Source organism: Apodemus sylvaticus, chromosome 10 (assembly GCF_947179515.1).
Source record: "Apodemus sylvaticus chromosome 10, mApoSyl1.1, whole genome shotgun sequence".
Lineage (NCBI taxonomy): Eukaryota > Metazoa > Chordata > Mammalia > Rodentia > Muridae > Apodemus > Apodemus sylvaticus.
In genome coordinates, this window is record NC_067481.1 from 62977907 (window position 1) to 63003486 (window position 25580).

The 25580-nt window shown below is 50.6% G+C and overlaps 2 protein-coding genes across 8 annotated transcripts; one reads left to right on the forward strand and one right to left on the reverse strand.

Annotated features, from left to right (window-relative positions):
* The first annotated feature begins 300 nt into the window (after positions 1-300).
* On the forward strand, positions 301-6164 carry Mapk7 (mitogen-activated protein kinase 7). 7 transcript variants are annotated; one of them, XM_052195313.1, is made up of 7 exons: positions 301-434; positions 1055-1362; positions 1933-2098; positions 3296-4374; positions 4477-5126; positions 5477-5610; positions 5705-6164. In XM_052195313.1, exons 2-7 carry the CDS (start codon positions 1131-1133, stop codon positions 5856-5858), a joined length of 2415 nt encoding a protein of 804 aa, XP_052051273.1. In that variant the 5' UTR covers positions 301-434; positions 1055-1130; the 3' UTR covers positions 5859-6164. The 7 variants fall into 7 exon arrangements, with proteins under 7 accessions (XP_052051273.1, XP_052051274.1, XP_052051272.1 ...); XM_052195314.1 differs by lacking the exon at positions 301-434 and adding an exon at positions 624-691; XM_052195312.1 differs by lacking the exon at positions 301-434 and adding an exon at positions 731-842.
* A 112-nt stretch (positions 6165-6276) lies between these two features.
* Mfap4 (microfibril associated protein 4) lies at positions 6277-9283 on the reverse strand. The gene is made up of 6 exons (XM_052195320.1): positions 9230-9283; positions 8915-8999; positions 8533-8687; positions 7867-7963; positions 7611-7793; positions 6277-7232 (listed from the first exon to the last, which is right to left on the reverse strand). The coding sequence occupies exons 1-6, from the start codon at positions 9233-9235 to the stop codon at positions 6985-6987; spliced, it is 774 nt and encodes a 257-aa protein (XP_052051280.1). The 5' UTR covers positions 9236-9283; the 3' UTR covers positions 6277-6984.
* Positions 9284-25580: the final 16297 nt, after the last annotated feature.

Sequence of the window (25580 nt, forward strand, 5' to 3'; positions counted from 1 at the left end):
AGGAAAAAAAGGAACAGGTAAGTCGCTGGCTCTGGCGCGGTCCAGAGCGCATGCGCATCCCGGCGAGGTCCTCACTGAGAAGAGGGGGGGGGGGAGAGGGGAGAGGGGAGAGAGGGGGGGGAGGAGAGAGAGAGAGAGAGAGAGAGAGAGGGGAGAGAGGAGAGAGAGAGAGAGAGAGAGAGAGGAGGGAGAGAGAGAGAGAGAGAGAGAGAGAGAGAGAGAGAGAGAGAGAGAGAGAGAGAGAGAGAGAGAGAGAGAGAGTGAGTCAGCGACGCTCTAGAATCCGGAAGACTTGGGTCTCTGTGGTCACTACTCGGGGATAAGGCATCCAGAACTTCCGGCGCCGAAAGAGTGCGCAGCAAATCCCCTAGGAAATGAAGCTAACAAGGAAGGAAGAGCCAAAAGGACAGCGGGGTGCGGAGCCTGTTGCCTAGGTGACAACCCCCCCACACACACACACTTATCTCCGCCCCTTCGGGCCTGTGGAGCGGGTAGGCTCAGAAGTGCACGCGAACTTGGTGGGGCCTTGCGCTCTTCCCGAAGTTGCTAGTACGCATGCGTGAGAGCATGGTGCGGGGCTGCGCGCGCACCCCTGAGGAGCGCGCATCATCCTTTGGGCGGCTCCCGCCGTGAGTGGAACAGCTGGGCGCGCGCGCGCGCGCGAGTGACAAGGGCGCGGCTTTTCCGTTCGGTAAATTTTGATTGGATAGAGTAAAATGAAGGGGTGGGAACCTCCGCGGAGGCGGCTCAACGATTGGCCAGGGGCTGGAGGAGCGTGGTCCTGGTGGGGTGGTCTGCTTCGGCGCACGCGAGGCTTTGGTGGTTGCCGCGGTCCTTGTTAAGTGAGTGAGCCTGGGGGGAACACTCAACACTGGGTTGGCGAGACCCCGGAACCCCAAATTCCCGGGGAGGCGTGGCGGCCGGTCGGTGAGTGTGGTCCCGGGAGTCCCAGCGCCCCGCCCCTCCCTTTCTTCCGGGGCCGCGCCGCGCCCCCCTGGATCCTGGGCCATGGGGTTCTCTGTGCCAGGGGTCCACTTTCTCGCCTGATGCGCAGGTCCTGCCTCCAAACCCACGGAAGGGGAACTGAGAGGCCCTCAGGACGATCTTCTCATCAGCGCCTCATATAGACCATGGCCGAACCGCTGAAGGAGGAGGACGGCGAAGATGGCTCTGGGGAGCCCCCTGGGCGGGTAAAGGCAGAACCGGTCCATACCGCAGCCTCTGTCGTGGCCAAGAACCTGGCCCTGCTCAAAGCCCGCTCCTTCGACGTGACCTTTGACGTGGGGGACGAGTACGAGATCATCGAGACCATAGGCAATGGGGCCTACGGGGTGGTGTCTTCGGCGCGCCGCCGCCTCACTGGTGAGCTGGCTTCCTGAGGCTCAGCATGTGTGGACTGCTTTCCAGAGGCGGTGAGGAACCCGCACGGTCCCAGGAGGATCAGCTGCGTCGGGGATTCTGGTTCCACTCACGCTTACCGACTAGGTGCCAGCTCCCCGTTAGGTACCCTTCTCAGGAACCCTGCTTCTCCCAGTCAGCCTACTTTCTCCTCAGGAAAACGATATCCCTGTAAGCCAGAATAGAGAGATGCTCTTTGGTGTCCAAAAGGGATACGTTCTAGAGCCAGAGATTGGCACGATGGAGTGTTGGTGGAATGGGGAGGATCTGGGATGGAGCGACTATGTGAGGAGGGAGGGAGAGTGAATTAATACAGTCACAATCATCACCGACTAGCCGTGTCTCCTCTGTATGTGAGCTGTTAGTAGCTGCTTCATGAGGTAATTGTGAAATTAAACTTTGATATATATTACACACAGGGCCCTACACACAGTAGGTACTTATTGCTCTCTGGGTTCCAGAAGGGCAGTGCTGAATGGATCTGCAGCTAACTTGAAGGCACTCTCTGGTATCTGCCCTTTTCCTGCTCTCCAGGCCAGCAGGTGGCCATCAAGAAGATACCTAATGCTTTTGATGTGGTGACCAATGCCAAACGGACCCTCAGGGAACTGAAGATCCTCAAACACTTTAAACATGACAACATCATCGCCATCAAGGATATCCTGAGGCCTACCGTGCCCTATGGAGAATTCAGATCTGTGTAAGGAATGGGCCAGGAGAGGTTTGGATCAGTTTAGCCACGGTTGGCCCAGTTCCAGGGCCAGTAATACTGAAGTTCTGGAAGGGCGGTTGAACCCAGAGTGATGCGGTCTGTGAGTCTAGGACTACGGCCCCATAGGACATTGATAGGGACAGTTCTTATTTCTCAAGAAGAGTTCAAGGGCTGGGAATGTCGGTTAGTGGTGGACTGACAAGCATCTTTGAGCTTTTAGGTTGACTCTTCTGTACTAAAGGAAAAAAAAAATTAAGAGGATTAGCTCTTTATGGGCACGCCACCTTTGGTATATAGGAAGTTCAAGGCTAGCCTGAACCCTATTCCAAAAGACAAAACAAAAAACACAAGCAACAATAGAGAGAGTGGGGAGGACAGAAAGACAGAACAGGTCCAAATTGTGTAAGACAACAGACATAGTACATTGTAGTGTCACACAGCAATGTCCCATTCTCATGGCAGACAACTAATTGTTCACAGAATACCTTCTTAAAAAAGTAAGAGTTTTCACCTAGCTGTTGGCAAACTACAGAGTTTGCTCCAAAATTAACCATATTGGCCAATCTTGGTATATTTGAACATTCCCTTAAAAAAAAAATTTTTTTTTTGACAAATTTTGACAAATTAGGTCCATGGAGAAAGTGACTTGTCAGAAAGCTGTAAAAAAGTTGGAGCTAGAAAAAAATGATTCAGTGATTAAGAGCACTTGCTCTTGCAGAAAACTTGGCTTCAGTTCATAATGTCTGCATGGTGACTAACTGACGTCTGTAACTCCAGTGTTGGGGATCAGACTCCCTCTTCCTGCCTCTGTAGACATAAGGCACATGAGTGGAGCATACATGCAGGGAACATACACATACGTTTCAAAAACCTTTCATAAAAGATGTAGTGGCCCACTGGTGGTGCATGCCTTTAATCCCAGCACTTGGGAGGCAGAGGCAGGCAGATCTCTTGAGTTTTGAGTTTGAGGCCAACCTGGTCTGCAGAGCAAGTTCCAGGACAGATGAGGATACATGGACATCTTGTCTTGAAAAACCAAAAAAAAAACAAAAAAAAAAATGTGGAATCTGTAGAATCTGGTGCTAGTCCTTTGGGGTCTCACTGTAAGGCTATAGCCTCAGGGCTTGGGAGTGCTTCTCCCTGTAATGTAAGGAGGCTAGCTCACCCGTGTCTCCCCATTTCCAGCTATGTGGTACTGGACCTCATGGAAAGCGACCTACACCAGATCATTCACTCTTCGCAGCCGCTCACACTGGAACATGTGAGATACTTCCTCTACCAGCTGCTTCGGGGCCTCAAGTACATGCACTCTGCTCAGGTCATCCACCGTGATCTTAAACCCTCTAACCTTCTGGTCAATGAGAACTGTGAGCTCAAGATTGGTGACTTTGGAATGGCCCGTGGCCTGTGTACTTCCCCTGCCGAGCACCAGTACTTCATGACTGAGTATGTGGCCACTCGCTGGTACCGTGCCCCAGAACTCATGCTCTCCCTGCACGAGTACACACAGGCTATTGACCTCTGGTCTGTGGGCTGCATCTTTGGTGAGATGCTGGCCCGGCGCCAGCTCTTCCCAGGCAAAAACTATGTGCACCAGTTACAGCTGATCATGATGGTGTTGGGAACTCCATCACCAGCTGTGATTCAGGCTGTGGGGGCTGAAAGGGTGCGAGCCTATATCCAGAGCCTGCCACCAAGGCAGCCTGTGCCTTGGGAGACAGTCTACCCAGGTGCTGACCGCCAGGCCCTCTCCCTGCTGGGACGCATGTTGCGATTTGAACCCAGTGCCCGAATCTCAGCTGCTGCTGCCCTTCGCCACCCCTTCCTGGCTAAGTACCATGACCCTGACGATGAGCCTGATTGTGCCCCACCTTTTGACTTTGCTTTTGACCGTGAAGCCCTTACCAGGGAGCGCATTAAGGAGGCCATTGTGGCTGAGATAGAGGACTTCCATGCACGACGGGAGGGCATCCGCCAACAAATCCGCTTCCAGCCTTCTCTGCAGCCTGTGGCTAGTGAGCCTGTGTGTCCAGATGTTGAGATGCCCAGTCCCTGGGCTCCAAGTGGAGACTGTGCCATGGAGTCACCGCCTCCAGCACTACCACCATGCTCTGGCCCTGCACCTGACACCGTTGATCTGACTCTGCAGCCTGCCCCGCCGGCCAGTGAGCTTGCTCCACCAAAAAGAGAGGGCGCCATCTCCGACAATACCAAAGCAGCCCTCAAAGCCGCCCTGCTCAAGTCCCTGAGGAGCCGGCTCAGAGGTGGTTTGTGGGCCCAGCATCTGGGTGGTAGTGGAGTGGTAGACAGGGATTCTGGGATGGAACCGTAAGCCCTTACCTTTCCCTTGTCCAACTTTTCTGCAGATGGGCCCAGTGCACCCTTGGAGGCACCCGAACCTCGAAAGCCTGTGACAGCTCAGGAACGCCAGCGAGAACGAGAAGAGAAGCGCAGGAGGCGACAAGAGAGAGCCAAGGAGCGGGAGAAGAGACGACAAGAGCGGGAACGCAAGGAGAGGGGGGCTGGTACCTTGGGGGGGCCCTCTACTGACCCCCTGGCTGGACTGGTGCTCAGTGACAATGACCGAAGCCTGCTAGAGCGGTGGACTCGCATGGCTAGACCTCCTGCCCCTGCCCCTGCCCCAGCACCTGTACCAGCACCGTCCTCTGCCCAACCCACTAGTCCTCCCACAGGCCCAGTATCTCAGTCTACTGCTCCTCTACAGCCTGCAGGCTCTATTCCTGGTCCTGCCTCCCAGCCTGTTTGCCCACCCCCCGGCCCTGTTCCCCAGCCTGCTGGCCCTATCCCTGCCCCTCTCCAGACTGCCCCTTCCACTAGCCTTTTGGCCTCCCAGACACTTGTGCCACCTAGTGGGTTACCTGGTTCTGATGCCCCAGAACTTCTGCCTTACTTCCCATCTGGCCCACCACCTCCAGAGCCTGGGCTCACCCCTCAGCCTTCTACATCAGAGTCACCTGATGTCAACCTGGTGACCCAGCAACTGTCCAAGTCTCAGGTGAGAAGAGAGAAAGCCTGGGATATCTTGATCTGGTCCTGGAAGGTGGGTTGGGTAGTTGTCCATGTTGGATGAGAGGAAGCGGCAGAGGGAGGCTTACCTCCTTGAGCCTGCCCCCTTGCTCATAGAAGGAACATAGAAAGCCAGTGGAGAGGCTATTGGGAGGTAGGCGCTGCTTGGAGAATGTCTGCCTTAGAGACAGCCTCATGCACTAGCACTTGGTGATTCAAAGGCAGTGTTCATGCTCTGGGATATCTGGGCAAAGTAGTCAGGGATAACAGGGCGTGCCCTGCTGATCTCATTTTGTCCTTCCTGGCACCTGTGTTATAACCTGTTATTGTCCCCTACAGGTGGAGGACCCCCTGCCTCCCGTGTTCTCAGGCACTCCGAAGGGCAGTGGGGCTGGCTATGGCGTTGGCTTTGACCTGGAGGAATTCTTAAACCAATCTTTTGATATGGGTGTGGCTGATGGTCCACAGGATGGGTAAGATGGCTGGACTGGGCTTTAACAGAGGGTCTGAATGGCTGCTCAACCAGCCCGGGCTGAGAATACTCATCCCTATTTCTTTTCCTTACAGCCAGGCAGACTCAGCCTCCCTTTCAGCCTCCCTCCTTGCTGACTGGCTTGAGGGCCATGGCATGAACCCTGCCGACATTGAGTCTCTGCAGCGTGAGATCCAGATGGACTCCCCAATGCTGCTGTCTGACCTGCCTGACCTCCAAGAGCCCTGAAACCCACAGCTTGTGCCTTGCTGCCAGGACACACCCAGCTTCAAGGCCCAGGGGTGCGATCCAGAGGGCTGCAGCCTTGGGCCTGGCAGGTGAGGCTCAGCTTGAGTTACTCTGCAGGTTCATCTCAGACCCACCTTTCAGCCTTAAGCAGCCACCTGAGCCACCACCGAGCCATAACAGGATTGGGAGGCTCTACTCCCCCCTGAGCAGTCTTCTCCAGTATTGTATTTTTTATTATTGTTGTAATATGCATTTGTTTTGCCATCAAAATGAGGCCTGTGAAATACAAGGTTTCCTTTAACCTGACTCTGTGTGTCATTTTTGGAGTTGGGGTAAAAACACCAGCAGTAGGGGACTGAGGAAGGGCCAGGTGCTCATATTTGGAGCCAAGTAACTGTTCGTCCACAGAGCCAGTCCATCAGATCTGAAGGTTTATTGAGACCTCTACTTCCCACCCACTCCCAGCCCACAGACTGCTCCATGCTGCCGCTCATGACAATCTCCAGGGCAAGCAGGGGACCAAGTTACCAAGCCTATCTTTGCCATGGCTACTTCAGAGGTGATGAGCAGTTGCCCGCTGTGGTGAGTTGTTTTGGTGTTGAATTTTGAGGGACGAGTGAAGGCAGATAGGGTTGGGTTCCCAGATGCTCACTGAGGGGGTTGATGAGACCAAGGCAGGAAGTATTCTGAGGAGAGCTGTGTGAGTGCTGGGGTGTGGCAGTGGCCATTCAGAAGCAGCTTGGCAGTGCCATAGGTGCTGCATCACTCTGCCGAGGAGGGTAGCCTCACACAGACAGCTCTGCAGTAAGGAAGCTGCTGAGGCGGCCTGCATTAGCTGGCAGCTAGAAGGTAGCTTCTGGCTCTCAGCTGTCACGAAGGGGTAGAAGCAACTTGGAGTTTGTATGGATTTCAGCCAGATCCAGGCTAGCATGGCTTGGCCACAGAAAAGCCTGGAGGGCTGTTGACAGCCTAGCCTCCGGTGGAATGCTACAGGGCCTGGCTGTATGTGGGGGCAGCAGTTTGCCAGGGCATAGATGGTGCTTAGGAATTGTGGGTAAAGCATGGAGGGAGAATATGGAGACTTGGGACTTCCAGGGGAGAGGTGGGGCCTGCTTGGGCCAGCCCCTCAGGCCCGACGAATTTTCATCTCAGTGCGCTTGAGGGAGTAATAGAAGCCTTTCCACTGGGCCCAGTTGATGCCATTGGCATAGGAGAGGTGGGAACCACCCAGGTAGAAGCCATTGAGGTTGGCGAAATGGCAGCTTCTGAACCAGAAGGCGCCTGAGGACAGGGCTGCACAGTTCTGCACAAAGAGGTCCTGGTCTCGATCAAAGGTGGAGAACTTCTGACCACTGTGGTAGGATAGTGAGTCACCTGGCAAAAGGGAGGAAGACTAGAAAAACTGCTGCCAGGAGCTGAGAGGGTGACAGCAGTTGATGAATGTACTTGGGATGACATGATGTGGCATCCTATCGGATGAGGGCACCCTCCTTCCCTGAGCCACAAAGAGAACAGCTGTTCTTCTGCAGAGCTGCCTGGAGCAGGGCCAGGGTGGCTGTTCCCTGGGGCTGAGGTTCATGTAGCTGAAGGGTCTGCGGAGAACTAGGGCTCTTCCACACCCAGAAGGGTTGAGGGAGGGGTCTTAAGGAACCAATGGAGCGGGCCAATCCTACATTACTAACCCCAGCTCTTATTGATCTGCCCCCTCCCCTCCTCCCCTACCACTGCCCCTGAAGAAGCCAAGATGGGTACCTGCCCCGCCATCCTCGAAGCCAGCCACGTAGAGGGTATAGCCATCCTCCTCGGCGCTGACCGCATTGGGGGAGATGGAGAAGTCAGTGTACTTGGCAAAGGCTGTGTTGTTCTCAAAATCTTCCAAGTCCACGCGCAACTCATACTTCTGCTTCAGAGTCAGGAGGTGCAGGTTCTGCAGCCCTAAGGAGGGGTGGCAGCTGGTCAGCAAAGACTTGACTGAGGGGCAGCCCCCACCCCATGGCCCCCACCTTACCCAGCCAGTACTCCCCGTCAGCACGGCCAAAGCCCAGCTTGTAGTCGCTCCAGCCCCGGAAGAAACTCACTGAGCCGTTGAATCTTTTCTGGAAAACCTGGAAATAAGGGGACAAGGGGCTGGACGATGGTTATCCAGTTCCCCCCCTCCCAGGTGACTGGGCCAGTTTATAAGGGACTGTAGTGGGTTTTAGGGAACTGCGAAAACAGAACACACTCTAGTAGCTCCAGGCCTCTCATTGAGCATCTGCTGCTGAGAAGGGGGTAACTACCAGGCCTCGTGTCCACTGGAAAAGACCAAGAGGGAGTGGGGGCCTGTAGACATAGCTTAGTGGCAAAGTATCCACCTAACCTAGAGGCCCTGGGTTCCATCCCAGCACTGCATGATAAAGACAGCAGGAGTCTCTCGAATCCTTGGCTGTGAGTTCTGGTACTGTGTGGCCCAAGGCTAGCAATACCACTTACCTGGGCCTGCAGCTCCTCATTTAGAAAAGGCACCTACCCGCCACTGTGAGGACAGTATGCATTAATTAGCCTCAAGCGCACCAGTGTTAGCAGCCCTGGATCCAGCCTCCATAACGATGAGAAGCCCACTTCACAGAGCTGGCACCTAGGACTGTGCGGCTGCCGGAACCCCATCTGACCTGAGGCCCCTTTGCCTACTCACCGTCCACTTGCCCCCCTCAGTTGTCATGTCACAGAAGACGGGCACTGGCACACTGGGGCCGTAGGGGTAGATGAGGTACACACCGTCTTCCTGATAGCCCTGGGCGTAGATGTCATCACAGTCCAGGGGTTGCTGAAGACAGGACTTCTCCAGAGCTGCGAGTGGCAGTAAAGGGACCGTGAGGAGAAAGACAAAGGCATAAGGACACCTCTGTATCCCAATTTTGCTCCAGGCCTAGGGGACCCTGTCCTGAGAACTCTGGAGATTTCTCTAGGGGGATACCTGCCACTCTGTAGAGGAGGAAACAGTCCTGCAGAGCCTCACTTAGAATGGCCTCATCCAGCCTGCTGACCAGGCCATGTCTGTGAATGGGGCAGCTTACCATCTCCCCGGATCCCGGAGGCTTGCGGGGCGCACGGGGGAGGCGTGGAGAGCAGCATCAGCAGCAGTGGCAGAGCTGGGAGGGTCTGGTGATGGGAAATGGGGTGAGTGTAGCCCCTAACATGGGCCAGACACCTCCCAGGGCTCTCCCTGCCTGAAACCTGCCCTCTGTCTTTTCCCCCCGTCTCTGCTTTCCCGCGGAAAGATCCAATATTCCCAGAACTTAAAGTTTCAAGAGAACCCCACTATGCTTCTCTGTTCGCTATCGGACAAATGGCTTGTCTCCACAAATGGACTTGATCCTCCAGGCCAGTACCTTCATGCTGTCAGCTCGGTTTGAGAGAGGCTGGCTGTCTGGGGCCCCAGACTGCAGCCGCCCACAGTTATGTGTTGGGTCTGAGCCCACAGACCCAGCTCCGCCCCTGGAACTGCAGAATGCCCCCCACCCCCACCCCAACAACCAGCCCCCAGCATCAGCTTACACTGTCAGGGGCCAGAGGACCACCTGGGTCTCATTAGGCCTGTCAGGGAAGCACTGCGAACCAGACATTAACTCCTTACCAGCTGCAACTGCTCCCTGCACCCCTCTCTGCCTCCTGCCCTGCTGGACTTGTGGGCCTTTTGGCAACCCCAGCTGGCCTCTGCCCACCCCCCTGCTTCCTGACAGGCCCTCTGCAGATGTCTGCTTCCTAACTAGTCTACTCAATCAGCTATTTGGGGAGGGGAGGGATGGAGGTGACCCTGGGACTGAGATAGGGGGTCTCTATTTGGGAATGGGAAATATAGGGGAGGCAGACCCAAAGCCCCCTATATGGGAGCTGCCTGGCCCTGAAGGAGACAGGGCCAGCAGGGGCCCGAAGTCTCCTGGCAAGCTCAGGACATTTCTGAGCCATGAGCACAGAGAAGCAGACGGCCAGCAGTTCTGTCTGCCTCGACTGGAGCCAGGGCCCTCTCCAACTCCTTCCTGGCCCCCTCCCCTGGTGCTGTCTGTGCCCCCACCCTTTCCCCTCCTACAGTTCCCTGGCCCATCTGGGGTGCTTTTGTTTCTCCTTACTCCGCCCCTCCTCCCTTCCAAGCCCATCTGCTCTCAGGGCAGTGGAGCCTCTCAGGCCCTTTCTCCTCCGTCTCAGTCCTGACAGCCCACTGCTGCTTTCCTTGTCCGCCTCCAGCCTGGTCTTTGCGCACCTCCCGCCATCCTGGCCAGCCAGTCTCTTGTGCTTTTATTCTCTCCTCCTTCCATCCTCTGTATGCTGAAGGAGTGTCCCAGGTGCCTGCTTTGTGTTCCCCTGTTCAAGTCCCCCTCCGGTGACTCTCCATTCCCTCCAGACTGACACCAACGTTTCCCCCTGGGACTTGAAAGGAATCACCAGTCTGGCTCAGCCTCCCTTCAAGAGCGTGTTCCTTGCTGCTTCACTCCTACATGTTGTCTAGCTACCCAGACTTCTGGCCAGCAGGTCCCTGGGCCTTTGCCTGGGCTGGTCCTCATGGCGGCGCCCACAGATCTTTCTTTTTGTCTGTAAGTGCTAGTGAGCAGTGCTCATTGCCTCCCATTTCTGCACACTCAGCACCCATCATAAAGCTTATATATTCACCCAGGACAGATTTTTTTTTTTTTTGAGCACCTGCTATGTGTTATACAATATGTTTGCTGTTGGGGATGCAGAATCAGTCGCTGGAGTAGCCAATGTATTTTTGGACAATGAACCAAAATGCCTTGAAGGGACACAAATGTACCTGGTGAGCATGTGATGTCCAGAGCAGAGAGCTTAGATCCTCTCTCTCCACCCCTGGAAAAGGAGAACCCCACTGGGCCACCTTGACACGGAGGGGGTGTGGCTGCTACTTAGAGCCCTCTGTCTGTAGTTATCTGGAGCCTTGGCCGTTCCAGAGCCAGCTGCCAGTGTTGAAACACATGTCTCACTGTCTTCGAAGTTGGAATAACTGGGGCAGATTCCTTCGTGCCTCAGTTTCTTCCTCTGTGGAATGAGGATGCTACTCCCTGGAGGTGTGGTAAGGGTTCAGTACCACGGAACTCTTACCAGGAACAGTGCCCACGCCCACTTGTCCAAAGGAGAAATCTTAACCTAATTAAACTCAATGTGAATTTATTTGAGCAATTATAAACAAAGCAACACAAAACAAAAGTGATTTGCGAATTGGGCAGTCCAAGGCGGATCCAGACACCTCCCAGTAATAATAGGGTTTGACAGCGCTTAGACGAAACGAGTGTGTGCAGAGACCGCTTAATTGGTTACAGCTTAGTTGGGTAATTGGTTTCAGAGCCGCCTGCAGTTAGCTGAAGTCAGAGTCAGTGCAGGAGCTGAAGCTGGACCAGTGGCCTCCCACAAATACTATCCGGTGGACTACAGTCATTATTATAGCCCAGATTTGCTCCTCATCGTCATAAACATCATGATTGTTCTCAGATGAGTGGGTTGTAGTCAACAGTTTTCACCCTTGTCTGTGGAAGCCAGAGTTGGCCTCTATTCTTGCGTTAGTCCAGATTTTTAGCTGGCTCGTTGTCCAGTCTCTCATGTGGCTGGGTGAGGTCACAGGTCTAAATTTTAGCCAATAAGATGCAAATGGAAGATGGCTGGATCTTCGTTTTTTCCTTCTGCTTCTGAAGCAGATGGAGGGAGACTTTGCTGCTACCTGGAACATGGGAATGAGGCCTCATGTGAAGAATGGCTGAGGGGAGATGGAGAGAAGCAAGGCCCTTTCCTGCCGTGTGGACTGGGTGGCAGGCCGGGCCTGCTCGTCCTACCCTCAACCTTCTGTGGAAGAGACAGAAACGTTTGGATCGTTCCTATAACACAAGTTGTCTCTAAATCCTAATATTTCCTTCAACAAATACTAACATAAAACTACAGAAAGGAAACTAAGGGTGGGTGGGGGCACTCATCACAGCAAATAAAACATACCCAAAGTCTAGTAACAGAGACTTTTAGGACATAACTAAAAACTGAAGGAGGGAAAACTACAAAGTGCACTCACTTTGTGACCAGAGCTATCATATTTTCATTAAGTGAGTGTAATTTCTTTTGGTGGTAATGTGCACCTGTGCTGTCCGGGCAGGTACTCCGTGGGCAGGTGTCCTTCCAAATAAATGCTAAGAATGAACTCTAGGAGCTGGGCGGTGGTGGCACACACCTGTAATCCCAGCACTCTGGGAGGCAGAGGCAGGTGGATTTCAGAGTTCGAGGCCAGCCTGGTCTACAGAGTGAGCTCCAGGACAGCCAGGGCTATATAGAGAAACCCTGTCTTGAAAAAACCAAATCCAAAAAACAAAAACCAAACCAAACAAACAAACAAACAAGAAAAGAATTAGCTCTAGGAATTAGGGCAACTCTTTCTGAAGAGAAATGAGGTAGCAAATCTGAGCTGAGCAGTCAGTACTCCTCTGAAGATATTGTTGAAAGAATCACCCAGCCACTAGCAGTTTTTTAAAAAAAGATGACATGAAGTTGGGAGACAGGTAGGCACACTAGGGATAGTTGGAGTGAGGTAGTAATGGGTGGGCATCTTCAATATATATTGTATGAATATATGAAACTTTCAAATTATAAATATTTTAAACAAACAAGAAATGAGACTGGAGCGATTGCTCAGTGGTTAGTATCACTGTGTGCTTTTGCAGAGGACAGGTACAATTCCCAACACTCGCACAGCAGCTCCTGACTATCTAAACTCCAGTCCTGGGGGATCTGACGCTCTCTCTGGCCTCTGTGGGCAATCAGCATACACAGCACACAGGCATACATTGCAGGCAAAACACTCCTACACATAAAAATGTGAAAATAAGGCCTGCCTGCAGCTCTGCCACCGTGGGGGCAGGCAGGGGGAAGGCACCCTGAAGTCCACCACCCTGTGGCCTGCCTGCAATGGGAGCCACCAGGATGTGCAGGTGTGTGGTAATGGGGTAAGGGGAAGGGAAAGGCAGAAAGGTTTGAGCACTGTGGGTTGGGTGGAACCAAAGATGCAAGGGTAGATAGAGTGGCCTGCTCTGCTGTCCAGGGACCGTGGTGAGGTCCCAGCCTGTGCTGCTGCTTTTGGCTCTGTCTGGGTCTGTGGCCATGCAGGGGTCTGTGTCAGTGCCTGTGGCTCACTCTGCCATTGAGGGCCATGCAGGTGTGCATGGTCTGGGCTGCTGCCTGAAGCTGTGTGGATGCGTCAGTGTGTACTGGGGTGGGGTGGGGTGGCTGCAGAATTGGTCCAACCCCTCACTTGGTTGCAGCACTTGGGAGAGCAGGCCTTATACCACAGTAGGGTAGCACAGTAGGGCTAGCCCTTGGGAGTTGGGGAGCATGGAGGAGCTGTCCCCCATCCCCGGTCATGAAAGTTAGAGAGCTGGCCCTGTCTCTTGTCAGTATTGGCATCGGGTGAGCTAGCCAGGGCAGTGCTGGAGAGCTGGCCCTGGTGGCACAGATGTGGGAGAGCTGCCAGCTTACCAACTCTGCTAACCAGGCCTAGATCCAGGCCACCTCAGTATCTACCCCATCTGTGAACTGTTAGGGTTCGTGAAGGGGCCTGTTCCTGCAGATCCAAAGCTGCAGGGCCACAGCAGGAGATCTGAGAGGAGTCCCAGTGAGGTTCTAGTATTGATACTATAGCAGAAGCCAGGGGCCTCAAACTAGATCAATGGAAAGTTCATTGCAATGAACACTTTAAGTAAAGATGTATGGACAAAAGGCTGTGTACTGTGGGACACACTGTGACATACCACAGTTGCCATGATGAGATGTTTTCTTGTTTCTTTTTCTTATTCTTAGTTTTTATTTTCTTTGGGGGGGGGCAGGCGGTGTTGCAAGCATGGAGGGCAGGTACAAAGGGACAGGGAAATTAGTGGGACTGGGGTGCATGATATGAAGCTGATGAAGAATCAATAAAAAGTTAGATAGATAGATAGATAGATAGATAGATAGATAGATAGATAGATAGAGAATGTTTTACTGATGCCAAATGGTACTGGCACACATTTTTTTGTTTTGTTTTGTTTTTTTAAGACAGGGTTTCACCATGTAGCTCTGATTGTCCTGGAACTCGCTCCACAGACCAGGCTGCTCTTGAACTCACAGAGATTCACTTGCCTCAGTCTCTGGAGTGTTGGGATCAAAGGCATGCACTACCATGCCCAGCTTCTGAGTTTTTTTTTTTTAAGTTAAAAAAATTGATTTATTTTATGTGTATGCTTGCAGGTGCGTCCTGCATGTGTGATGCTCCTGGAGGCCAGAAGAAGGTGCCGGATGTGATGGATGGTTGTGAGTGGCCACAGGGTGCCCAGAATTGAATCTGTGTCCTCCAGAAGGACAGCCAGGACTCTTAACTCCTGAGCCATCTCTCCAGCTGGGACAGATGTTTATATTAGTATTTCTATCAGGCTTAAATCAAGACTGTTTTCATGTGGGTGGCAGACTCTCACTGCCTTTGCTGGGACTTGGGAGCTGCTGGTGAGAGCTGAGGTCGCTCCAGATCTGGGAAGCCTCCAGACATCTTAACTGCTGCTGTGCCTTTTCTCGTGGCTTTGCCCTCTAGAGCACAGCCTCACTTAGATCTGGAAGGAGCCAGGAGAGTGAGGTGAGGACATTCTTCTGCTGGGGTCTCTGCAAGCTGACGCAGGCCATGAGACAGGGTGGGCATCCACTTCCTCTCTGGGTCACACGTGTGCTAGGAATGACATCACTCTCCCGGGGTTATGGGTTCTTCCATTAAGTGCTGTTCACATTGTTCTGATTTGAGTGTTGAGGGGACCCAGACTGATACTGGGATGGCGAGGCCCTTATACAGCACATATTTGCAATATAGGAGATAGTTCAGGATTTGCGGACAAAGGGACTCAAGGCACACCCAAGTGTCCACTGACGTCCTCTGAAGAGTGTGTGGGTTATACCATCTTGGTGCCATGTTCTAATGGTTAGTAACATCTGAAGACTCCCTGCTTTTTCTGCATACCATTTTGATGGCGTATTTTGTAAGCTAATGTTTCCTATCTCTGGACTGGTCCTGTGCCAGTTGCCTGTCTTCCCTGGTCCATGCTCCATCCTGCTCTGTACCTAGGGACTATGATGCATGGAGTGTATAACTGGGTCCCATGACCAGCAGAGGGCTGGCAGTGAGGGGAGGGGAAGTAGTGTGGGCATGTCTTTTTGGCTTCTGCCCTACTGGACACTGCATTGTTAGCAATAGCTGTGTCCTTCGCTCGAATACTGTGTTTTGGTTACAGCTTAGCCATGACCCTAGTTACTTGCTGACATAACCCTGTGTTCTTCTCTGACACCTGCAACCTGCACTAGTAATGAGTTTCAATTGCACTAGACCCAGGATGGCCTAACACCCAGATTGGTGTTAGTGCAAGAAAACAGTGGCTTTAAAAACTAAAACTCAGCCGGGCAGTGGTGACAGGCCAGCCTGGTCTACGGAGTAAGTTCCAGGAGCTAGGGCTACACAGAGAAATCCTGTTTCAAAGGAAAAAAAAAAAAAAAGTAAAACTGAGGTTCAGCCCCTTTAGTTACAGCACTTAGGAGGCAGAGGAAGGTGGATATCTGAATTTGAAGCCAGCTAGGAATAAAAGTGAGACCCTGTCTTAAAAAAAAGAGAGAGAAAAGAAAAGAAAAACATAAAGCTAAAATGGTCAAGTAGCTGTATACCCGATAGGGTCTTTCTGCCCTCCCAGGTTCCTCTCCACAGTTGCCAAGAGCTCTCAGAGGTTTGCCTATGATGGCCACACTACTTCTCTTTCACCATGAGTGGAGAAGGCTGGACAGAAAGTGTTTGAAGGCTACATATACTCCTCATGGGGGCAGGGTTTAGTATGTCTTCCTACACATCTACTCTGCAAAAGATGTGGAGTCATTTGCCAGTAGAAGTTTTGGCTGAGCTGCCAAATCCAGGCCCCCTAGAGGTTATCCCTACAGTACAACCCCAGCTGGAAAACAGCCTTGAACATCGGGGCTACCTGAGGGGTTAGGTGTGAATGGGACCAGAGACCTATATTGTCATCATTTGTTAGGGCAGGGACATGGTAACCCTGGAAGCCAAGTGGACATGGGGGACTATTGATCCAGATCAGATTAGGGCCACCTTTGTGATTTTATAGTACATTATCACCTCTTTAAACCCCAGTGGTGCTGGGCAATGGTGGCACACGCCTTTAATCCCAGCACTTGGGAGGCAGAGGCAGGCGGATTTCTGAGTTTGAGGTCAGCCTGGTCTACAGAATGAGTTTCAGGTCAGTCAGTGCTGTACAGAGAAACCCTGTCTCTAAAAACAAAACAAAAAACAAAACAACAAAAAAAAAGAGTTAAACCTTAGTGGCCAAATAACTTTATTCTGCAGTAATAGGGGTTAGAGCTTCAGTGTGAAGTTTGGAGACACAAGTCAGCCTGTAACAAGAACCTAGTGATGCTTCGGGTGCCCTTTGACCTGTCTGTGGACAACAGTTTAAAATTCGGAGCTAGAGAAGAGGGAGGTTGGAGTAGGAGACAGGTTGAATGTCAGGGTAATGTGTATGAACTGGATCTGGAAGCTGTTGAGAGGGGGTAAAGTTGACGAGGGCAGTCTAGCCGCTTACCTTGGGAAGTGTAGCTGCTTGGGGAGATAGAAAATGTGGGGGGTCAATGGTCAAATGAGTCCATATGCATGGTTTGGAAGGAAAGGGGGTGCTTGAGGCCTGTTCTGGGGCCATGTGAGCTTTGAGTTATATCATATTTCTGTGCTTAGCACAGTAGAAGCTTGTGTCCTGAGATCTGAGAAAATGGCCCATTACCTCCATGGGCATTTCTTCCCCACATTTTCTCTAGATGACTTTAGTATTTGGATGTTGGGCATCCTGAATAACCGTTTTGTTTGGTTGGGGTTTTTTGTTGTTGTTGTTGTTGTTTGTTTGTTTGTTTTTTCAAGGCAGGGTTTCTCTGTGTAGCCCTGGCTGTCCTGGAACTCACTCTGTAGACCAGGCTGGCCTTGAACTTAGAAATCCGCCTGCCTCTGCCTCCCAAGTGCTGGGATTAAAGGCATGTGCCACCACCGCCCAGCCTGAATAACCCTTTATCTTTCCTCCGACATTTTTTTCATCATTTTGTTTTAAATTCTAGTTTCTGGAGCATAAGTGTACCACCTGATCACTTGTACTGACTAAACCATCAAGTGGAAGGAGCAATGGACGAGTGTATAACGTGCATGATGCCCAAGGACCCAAGCTTTGCCACCCAGCACTGTAAAAGCCAGGATTGGTGGTGTTCACCTGCAAGCTCAGCACTGGGGAGGGGGATCCCCAGTGGAGAGCCACCGGTCTCCCCAGACCCATCACTTCCTGATTCAGCGAGAGACCCATCTCAAAAAGGTGAAGTGTCGAAATAATTGAGGGAGACACCTGATATGGATCCTGGTGCCACATCATCACCAGCCACAAAATGTGACACTTCTACCCTATAAAAGGTCCCTGCCATCATGGCCTACTCTCATGCTCTGTCTGTCTCTCTGTCTCTTGTTCTCTGTCCCTTTGTCTGTCTGTCTGTCTCTCTTTGTCTCTGTCTCACTCCAAGGTGGCCTTTCACTCCCCCCACCCCACCCCTCTTTCATGAGATCTGTTGTGTGGCATAATCTTTGTGGCATTCCTTGGCCCTGACCTATCTGCCTAGGTGCTCTGCGACACAAACCCTAAGAGACATACAAAAATACTACACACCCACTGAAGCCCAAATGTCCCCTGCTATCTGGCCCAGGGAACAGGCAGAGTGGCTTGCTGGTTGCACGGCCTACCCTCAGGTTGGGAGGACAGGAACCTCGTTTCCTATGCAGTGTACAGGCTACACCCTGATTGTAGCCTGTACCCAGCTCTAACCCAGAGTTGCCCTTGCAAACTACATCTGAGGTCTTGTCATGTTTCCTGCAGCCAGCCAGACTGCCCCTCCATGCTGTGATGTGTTAGCTGTCAGGGCAGTGGGGCTCAGAGGCCGACACGAGAAGCCCAGCATCATCACAGTTCTTATTTCCGAGATGCGCTGTGCCCAAGGGGACACTGCTGCCCACGGGGATCATCTTCCTACTGGCTACCTATGACACACACAGCTCTGACACTACCTGCCACAGTCTGATGACGTCATGACCCTCCTGCCGGGTCAGCAGTCCTGCATTCTCACCATCTCTCCCAGGGTCTGTCCCAGTGGGTGTGGGAATATCCACATCCACTGGACAGACTGACCCTGAACAAAAACAGTTCTGGTGGCTGTTTCAGGGCTGACAGCACAGCCCAAGGGCCAATACCCCCCAAAGGGGTAGACTGTTTTTAAAGCAGCTTTTGGTTTACAGCAAAACAAACAGAAGGTACATGGGTTTGCCCGGTACCCAGCCAGACACACAAACAGCCTTTCTCTCTAGCAAGATCACACCACCTGTTACATCTGTTGTATCCAGTGTGCCTGTGTGGATACATCTTCATTGCTCAAGCTCCACAGTTTGCCTGAGGGCTTATTCTTGGAATTTGTATTAGTCAGAGCTCTCTAGAGGAGCAGAATGAAAACCATACATATTATCCCTCAAGAATATATGTGCATTAGCTTGACTTACATCATCGTGGCTGCACAGTTCAACCACGGCCCTCAGCACTGGAGAGGCCAGGACTGGGGTATCTGCTCAGTTCCCAAGGCTGGAATGCCTCAGGAGTCCCAGTGTGTTGTGAAGGCCTGCAGCATCCCTGGGTAGCCTCCGGGGAAGGCTGAGGAGGCTGGGTTCTGATGGCAGGGACACAAGGCACTGGCAGCAGCTGCAGAAGAGGTGCGCTCACTGTTAGCATACAGACAATTCTGCTGACCTGTCTTCAGGGACCAACATCATCGTCATCACCTGTATCACCACCAGATGTGACAGCTGTGCTGCTTATAAAAGGACCCAGCCAGCACTCAGCAACTCTCCCCCACCCCCAACCTCTGTTTGTTCCTGGTGTCCCCTTCTTTCTGCTCTCTGCCCTCCTGGCCCTGCTCCTGTCTGGCTGCCTTTACCCCTTCCCAGGTCCTCACTCCTCACCCTTCTCCCAGGAAACCCCTTTCACACCAGGTCTGTTGCGTGGTGTAATTCCTCTGGGGTACATCTTGGCACAGGCCCACCAAAGGTACCCCTTTGCCACATTTTATTTCATAACATTTGGTGCTGTGACCTGGGTGGGGGGGTGGTAGCAGCAGCGGTGGTGGTCTGGGTACACTGGAACCCCTTTGGTCACTGCACTTGCTGACAACAGATTTGCTTTCTGCTCCACTGATTGTTGGTCATTTCGTCCAACACTGGTAATTGGTGAGTCCTCACTCTAACTTAAATGCTTCTCTGAGTCTGACCATTTCCCTGGACGAGGCTTCATTTTTTCCAGGGTGGGGTTTGTTTGTTTTTTTTTCCTCAGCCTCTTGGCTTCTCTCAAAATTCCTGGTACGAGGTAAACCGTGTCTACTCGTGCTTTTAGCACTGACCCTTGTCTGAATGATGATTTACCAGGACAACTGTGCCTTCTCAATTCCTTCACCCCTGAGTTCTGTGGGATACCTTGGACCCAGGACTCCTCCATACCTTTTTACCTTGATACACCTCACTTCTAAACTTAATATACTGCCTCAATATGAGACAAACAGGACACCGGACAGTTGGTTGCTCCATGTCGCCTAAGACAGTGAGTCAGTCTCTCCCATGTTCCTCCTCCACAGAAAAAGCCTCCCATCTTCTGGGCCTGATGGCCAAAGACTACCCTGGAGACCACAGGAACCCCAGACAGCCGTCTGGGTGGTGGACTGTGGACTAGTTTCTGACATTTTAATTGATACATAGGCCATTTAGATTATAATTTATTGTTCTCAGGTCTCTGAACCTTGATATCGAGAGAACAACAGGTAACTAACTCTTTACCCCAAGGTAACCTACCACCACGTTAGTTCATTAGTCAATTCTTTTTTTTGTTTTTTGTTTTTGTTTGTTTTTTGTTTTGTTTTTGTTTTTCCTGAGACAGGGTTTCTCTGTATAGCCCTGGCTGTCCTGGAACTCACTCTGTAGACCAGGCTGGCCTCAAACTCAGAAATCAGCTTGCTTCTGCCTCCCAAGTGCTGTAATTAAAGGCGTGCGCCACCACTGCCCAGCTCCCTTTGGTTATTTTTAAGAACAGACTTAGAAGTGTTTCTCCACTGCTAAATTTATATATATATCCAGTTTTCTGGAGAGAGGGAAGAAGCCCCTCTTTCACAGTCTGTAGTCACACCGAAAACCAAGATCAAGTGCCCCTTCTGCTCCACGAAAGGCTTCTGTCTTCCCAGAGCTCACCTTAAAGAGTGTTGATGCTTTTGACTGAATGTCATTTCTTAAGCTTCTACTATGACACAAAACTTGTGAGTCTATTGTTTTCTGTACAATGTGGGTTTCTGTGTAGGTACCGAACAATGGTAATGTTTATCTCTTTTTGTAAATTTAAAAAGATTCTTGCAAGCTCCAGGGAATCCACTCAAATCTACCTCCCATGAGTCAAATGGACTCCAGATAAGAACCCCTGTCAATCAGCAATGTAAATTCCCCACTATTATTGCCTATTTCAGAGGGTGATATTCCTCCCCCATCCCTGCCAAGATAATGGGCCTAAAAGTCTCAAATGTACACTTTAGGGAAAAATTTCTCCCTAAGTTACTTAACTTTATCTTTTGCCTCAACATACATGCATGTATACATATATTATATATTTTATATAAATATATAAATTATAAATAGATATTTATATGCATAATTTATTTATATAAATCATATGCTTATATAAAATATATAATATGGGCTTTATGCTGCCCAGATGCTTACATTCTTGGCTCTGTAGATCTCTACCCACACGCCACCATGTTTGATTGGACCGCTTTCCTGTCAGGACCGTGATGGCACAGATGGAGATTCTTTGGCCAAGTCCCACAGGTCTCTCCTACTGGAGTCTCTCTTGTCTGTGTTGTTCCCGTATCTTTGTCTTGTTGACTATGTCCTTCCTTCCTTCCTTCCTTCCTTCCTTCCTTCCTTCCTTCCTTCCTTCCTTTCTTCTGTCCTGCTTTTAAGCCCATCTACTGAGCTTTAATTTTATTGTCGTATTTTTAGTTCCATTTGTCTCTTTTTTAAAAATAGTTTCTGGGGTTGGCCGAAGCTTTCTGTATTTCATGTTTCCGATGTGTTTGCCATTGCTTGCTGAGGCGTTTCTGTTTCGTTTTGTTTTGTTTATTATGGCTGCTTTGAGTTTTGTGTTAGGTAGTCCTAATACCTCTGTCATTTCCATGTCAATCTTAGTCAATTGCTCTGTCATTTAGTTTGAGATCTTCCTGGTTCTACGTATGGTAAGTGCTACACTTGATCTTAGCCAAAAGGCCGACAAGCAATGATAAGTACTTTTTTAAAAAAAAAATCTGGACATTTAATGTTATTCTGTATGAAAAATGCATTTTATTTAAATCCATTTAGCTAACTTCTTTTGGTACCCTGGTAACAGAGGAAGAAGGTGACATTGCTTCTTTCTGCCAGACAAGGGTAGACATCCACATTCCTGATTCTTTCTTGGTCTCCCAGCGGGAGTTGACTTGTGAACAGAGGGAACATTCTACGTGCTGGCAGCAGCAGGGCCTGTTGATCTCGGGACAATTCCCTGCTTGGCTTCCTCTGACATCCCACGTGGGAGTACTTGGAACTCCTGTCACAGCCTGTTGAATGAAAGTTCAGTCTCAGAGACACGGTAGGGTGGGGTTATGGTTTTTTGTTTTTTGGGTTTTTTTGTTTTGTTTTGTTTTGTTTTGGTTTTGGTTTTTTTTTTTTTGGTTTTTCGAGACGGGGTTTCTCTGTGTAGTCCTGGCTGTCCTGGAACTCACTCTGTAGACCAGGCTGGCCTCCAACTCAGAAATTCACCTGCTTCTGCCTCCCAAGTGCTGGGATTACAAGGCGTGCGCCACCACTGCCCGGCTTATGGTCTTTTCTATGACATTTATCTGGGATAGGTGTTCTTAGAGTTTTCTGTGTGCTAGGCCTCCCCAGCTATAAAGAAACATTTCCCCCTCCTTTTTAGGGAGGTGTTCTGATTATCCCATTGTTATTACAACACGTTAGTTATTTTCTATCATTGTATTAAAACACTATGACCAAGGCAAATTATAGAAGACAGTTTGAGTTTATGGTTCCAAAGGGATGGATCCATCGTGGCCAGGCAGCTGACAGGCATGGTGGCCAGAGCAGGAATCCCAGAGCTCAGATCCTCAACTGCAGAGACTTTCATGGACGTCAAAGCCCAGCTCTAGTGATGTCCTTCCTCCTTAAAGGCTCCGATGTTCCACAACTCCACATTTCCCCATAGCACCAGCAGCTGGGAACTAAGTACTCAGATACTGAGTTCTCATGGAAGCCTCCACATACAGGTTGTCTGTCCTCCATGACCTGACCTGGAGAAAGGAGACAGCAAGATTGCATGAGGGAGTGGCCATCTAGGACTCCGAACTCCGTAGCCCATTTGCTTTCTGTCTTCCTTTTGGAGTCTTTGTATGTTTGTCTTACATATGTTATCATCGTATATATACAGGTAGTGTACTGTGTATATAGTGTATAGTGTTGTGTGTGTGTTATATATGTAGTATATTGTATGTGCTTGTAATATATTGAGTGTAGTGCATTGTTGTGTGGTCTGATATAGCTATGGTGTATTGTGTATGGCACGTGTTGTACGCTGTTGTATTGTTTGGGCGTGGTGTATTACGTGTGGTACATGTACATGAGTGTAAATGCCTGCATGTGTGGGGAGGCCAGACAGGATGTCTGGTGCTTTTATATCTATTGCTCTCTGCTGTATAGATTTCTGCCTTGAATCAGCGTCTCTTGCTGAAATGGAAGCTTGCCTGTTCCAGCAATGCTGACTGTCCAATGAGCCTTTGGAATCTACCTGTCAATACCCTCAATTCTGGGATTATAGGCATATGTAGCTATAACCAGGGTTTTGCATGGGTGCAGGAGATTTGAACTCAGATCCTCACACTTGCGGAGCAAATGCTCTTACCCACAGAGCTAACTTCCCAGCCAGATGTCATTAGCACATGAAATAAGAAAACATATCACTGTATCTTCCTGCAAGTGGATAACCCCATAAGTGATCATAAAATGGTGTAACTTAACACACAGCATCATGTCCTAGTGCTTCCATACGTATGTACCTGAGAATCTCTCCCAGAGAAAATTCTACCAGGTCCTCTCGTTCCAGAAGAGATGTGTTGTAGATCTGGTTTATTGTTTATATTATGTTAATTGGATTTCCAAATTACATGGGAATTCACACGTCTGAAGGTAAGACATCTCGGGTCTCTGCCCCCAGTTGGCTTTAATTGGTAAATAAAGTTGCTGGTGGTCAGTGCTGGGCAGGGAAACATATTCCCTGGGCAAGGGTACCCAGGAATGAGGACAGATTAAGTGCTGCCATGCCTGGGGAAGCAGGAGGGTCAGGCTTGAGGTCAGCAGACAGACAGACAGACTGCCAACATGTGAGAGTCAGGGACTGTGGCCCAGGAGGGTTACAGGCTAGGATGTGGTGGCTAGGGTGGAATATAGGTTTTAGTAAGTATTCAGGAATATCAGACGGGAGAGTGTGCTAGCTCTGTGGAGGTTTGGGAGTGGCTCTGCCATTGAGCTGCTTAGGGTGTATTAAATATAAGGCTGTGTGTGTGTGTGTGTGTATGTGTGTGTGTGTGTGTGTCTTTCTTTCAGGAATCTGGACATTGGGCCTGTAGAGAGGAACACATGCCACTGCCAGCGGGCGATTTGAGTAGTGTTAATAATTAATGCAACAGAGATGTGTTTTCATTTTTTCATTTTCATTTTTAAAAACTCTAGCTGGCTGCAGATAGGTTAGTACATGGCAGATGGGAAAGTGGTGGCCAGGATGGTCAGGCTCCCTTATCCCTTCATTAGGTAGGGGGACCTAGACTGGGTCACATCCAAATCTGCCCAGAAGTCTCTGCTTCTGCTGTCTTCCTCTGCAGTGGACTGGCTGGGCTGCCCCACTCTCTGCCATCAGCCCCACTGTTAGAAGCAGAAGCGCTTTCTATGTCTTTTGACATCCTCTTTCCTGACCTCTGTGGTCAGGAGTTCATTTCCTGTTGTCCAATGTTTTACAATGATTCTATTGATTTCATTGACAACATGGGGCCTTATGGATTGCTGAAACGGCTGGGGCTACTGCCCTTCATGGACTAGGAGGCCATAAAGGGGGTACAGCAATTGACTGGGATTTAGAGAAATAAAGAGAAACACTACAGTGGGCACAGAAAGTAGGAAGAATTGGTGTGTTGGAGGTCAGGTGGGCTTGGCTGTGAGTTATGTGGATTGACTCAATTCCCTCATCTGTAAAGTGGAGCCAATATCCCCACCTTTGGAGGTGGTGGATGAGTATTAGAGATCTGAAAGACAGCATATTAGAAGGAGCCCTGTAAACATACAGGACAGTTATTATCAGAATAATAACTATAGAAAACTACTTCCTTCTCTCCTTAAGCCTGCTCCCCAAAGTCCTACTTCAGTAGGGATCAGCTTTTCCTTTAACAAAGAGGAAGGAGTGAGGCCATTGGAGGAGGGGTCCGAGAGTCTACGCAAGGCTCCCCACATCCTCCCCGCCCCAGGCAGTGAAGAACAGCTTTTGATGAGCACATACTGTTCTCTGCAGTCCTGCAGGGGTGATCACATTAACCCTTTTATTTTAAGGAGATGGCTTGAGGCAGGGGAATGGCTGCACCCAGGGAGATGACAGAACCTATATCAGAACAGAGGCTTGTCTTGTGCCAATGGCTGGTACTGCCAGAATCCCACACTGTCCTGCTGGTCTGATTTATGTAGGAGAGAACAGGCCAGCTGGTCAGTGGAGGGCCATGGGCAGAAGTCTGGAGCACAGCCATCTCCCAGCCCTGTGCCTGCCCATCTGGACATCAGACCATCTGTATCTAGTCTCCTCTCACTCCAGAAGGGTCTCAGGGGCCTGGGGCCAGCTGCGAACTGTGGGGTTGTTGCAATACAGGAACCAGAAGGCCATGTTTCTCAACTTCCTGACTTTCCAGACAGAGGGTCATGGTGGGCAGTTGGGAGTTGGCATGGAGTTGGTACTGAGGAGGGGAGCCGTCTGGAGTCAAGTCTCAACTTTAATTTGGGGGTAGAAGCTGATCTGTGAGGATGAGTTGGCTGCCAGCAGTGAGGACCCCCACCTCATTCCCACCTTCTGTGGTTGGCAAGTGTGAATATCCGAAAGGATGCTTATGGTATTGTAGCTGGACTTTTGGCTGCTTCCTGGGTTCCTATTTTTTACTGTATCTACTCCTGTCCATTTCAACCCCACAATACTAGGTTGGAGAGAAGGAAGGTTGGAGGGGAAAGGGGGCCATTGATGTTGTTAGACTACTTCCTGTTGATCAGGTGCATTGAGTTCCTTGGGGGAAATGTTGATCTTTGTCATCAAGATATCTCCAATCAGCAACCAGCAACCACCAGCAGCAACCAGCAACCAGCAACCAGCAACCAGCAGTAAGAGGAGGAGCAACAGCAGTGGCCACACCACTCTTGGGGCTCTTGCGTCTATATATCCCTTTAAGAGTTCCCAGAATTCCAAACGGCATACACTTGCAGAAACTATCTTCAGCTGGCAAAATCACACCCCTGCCAGA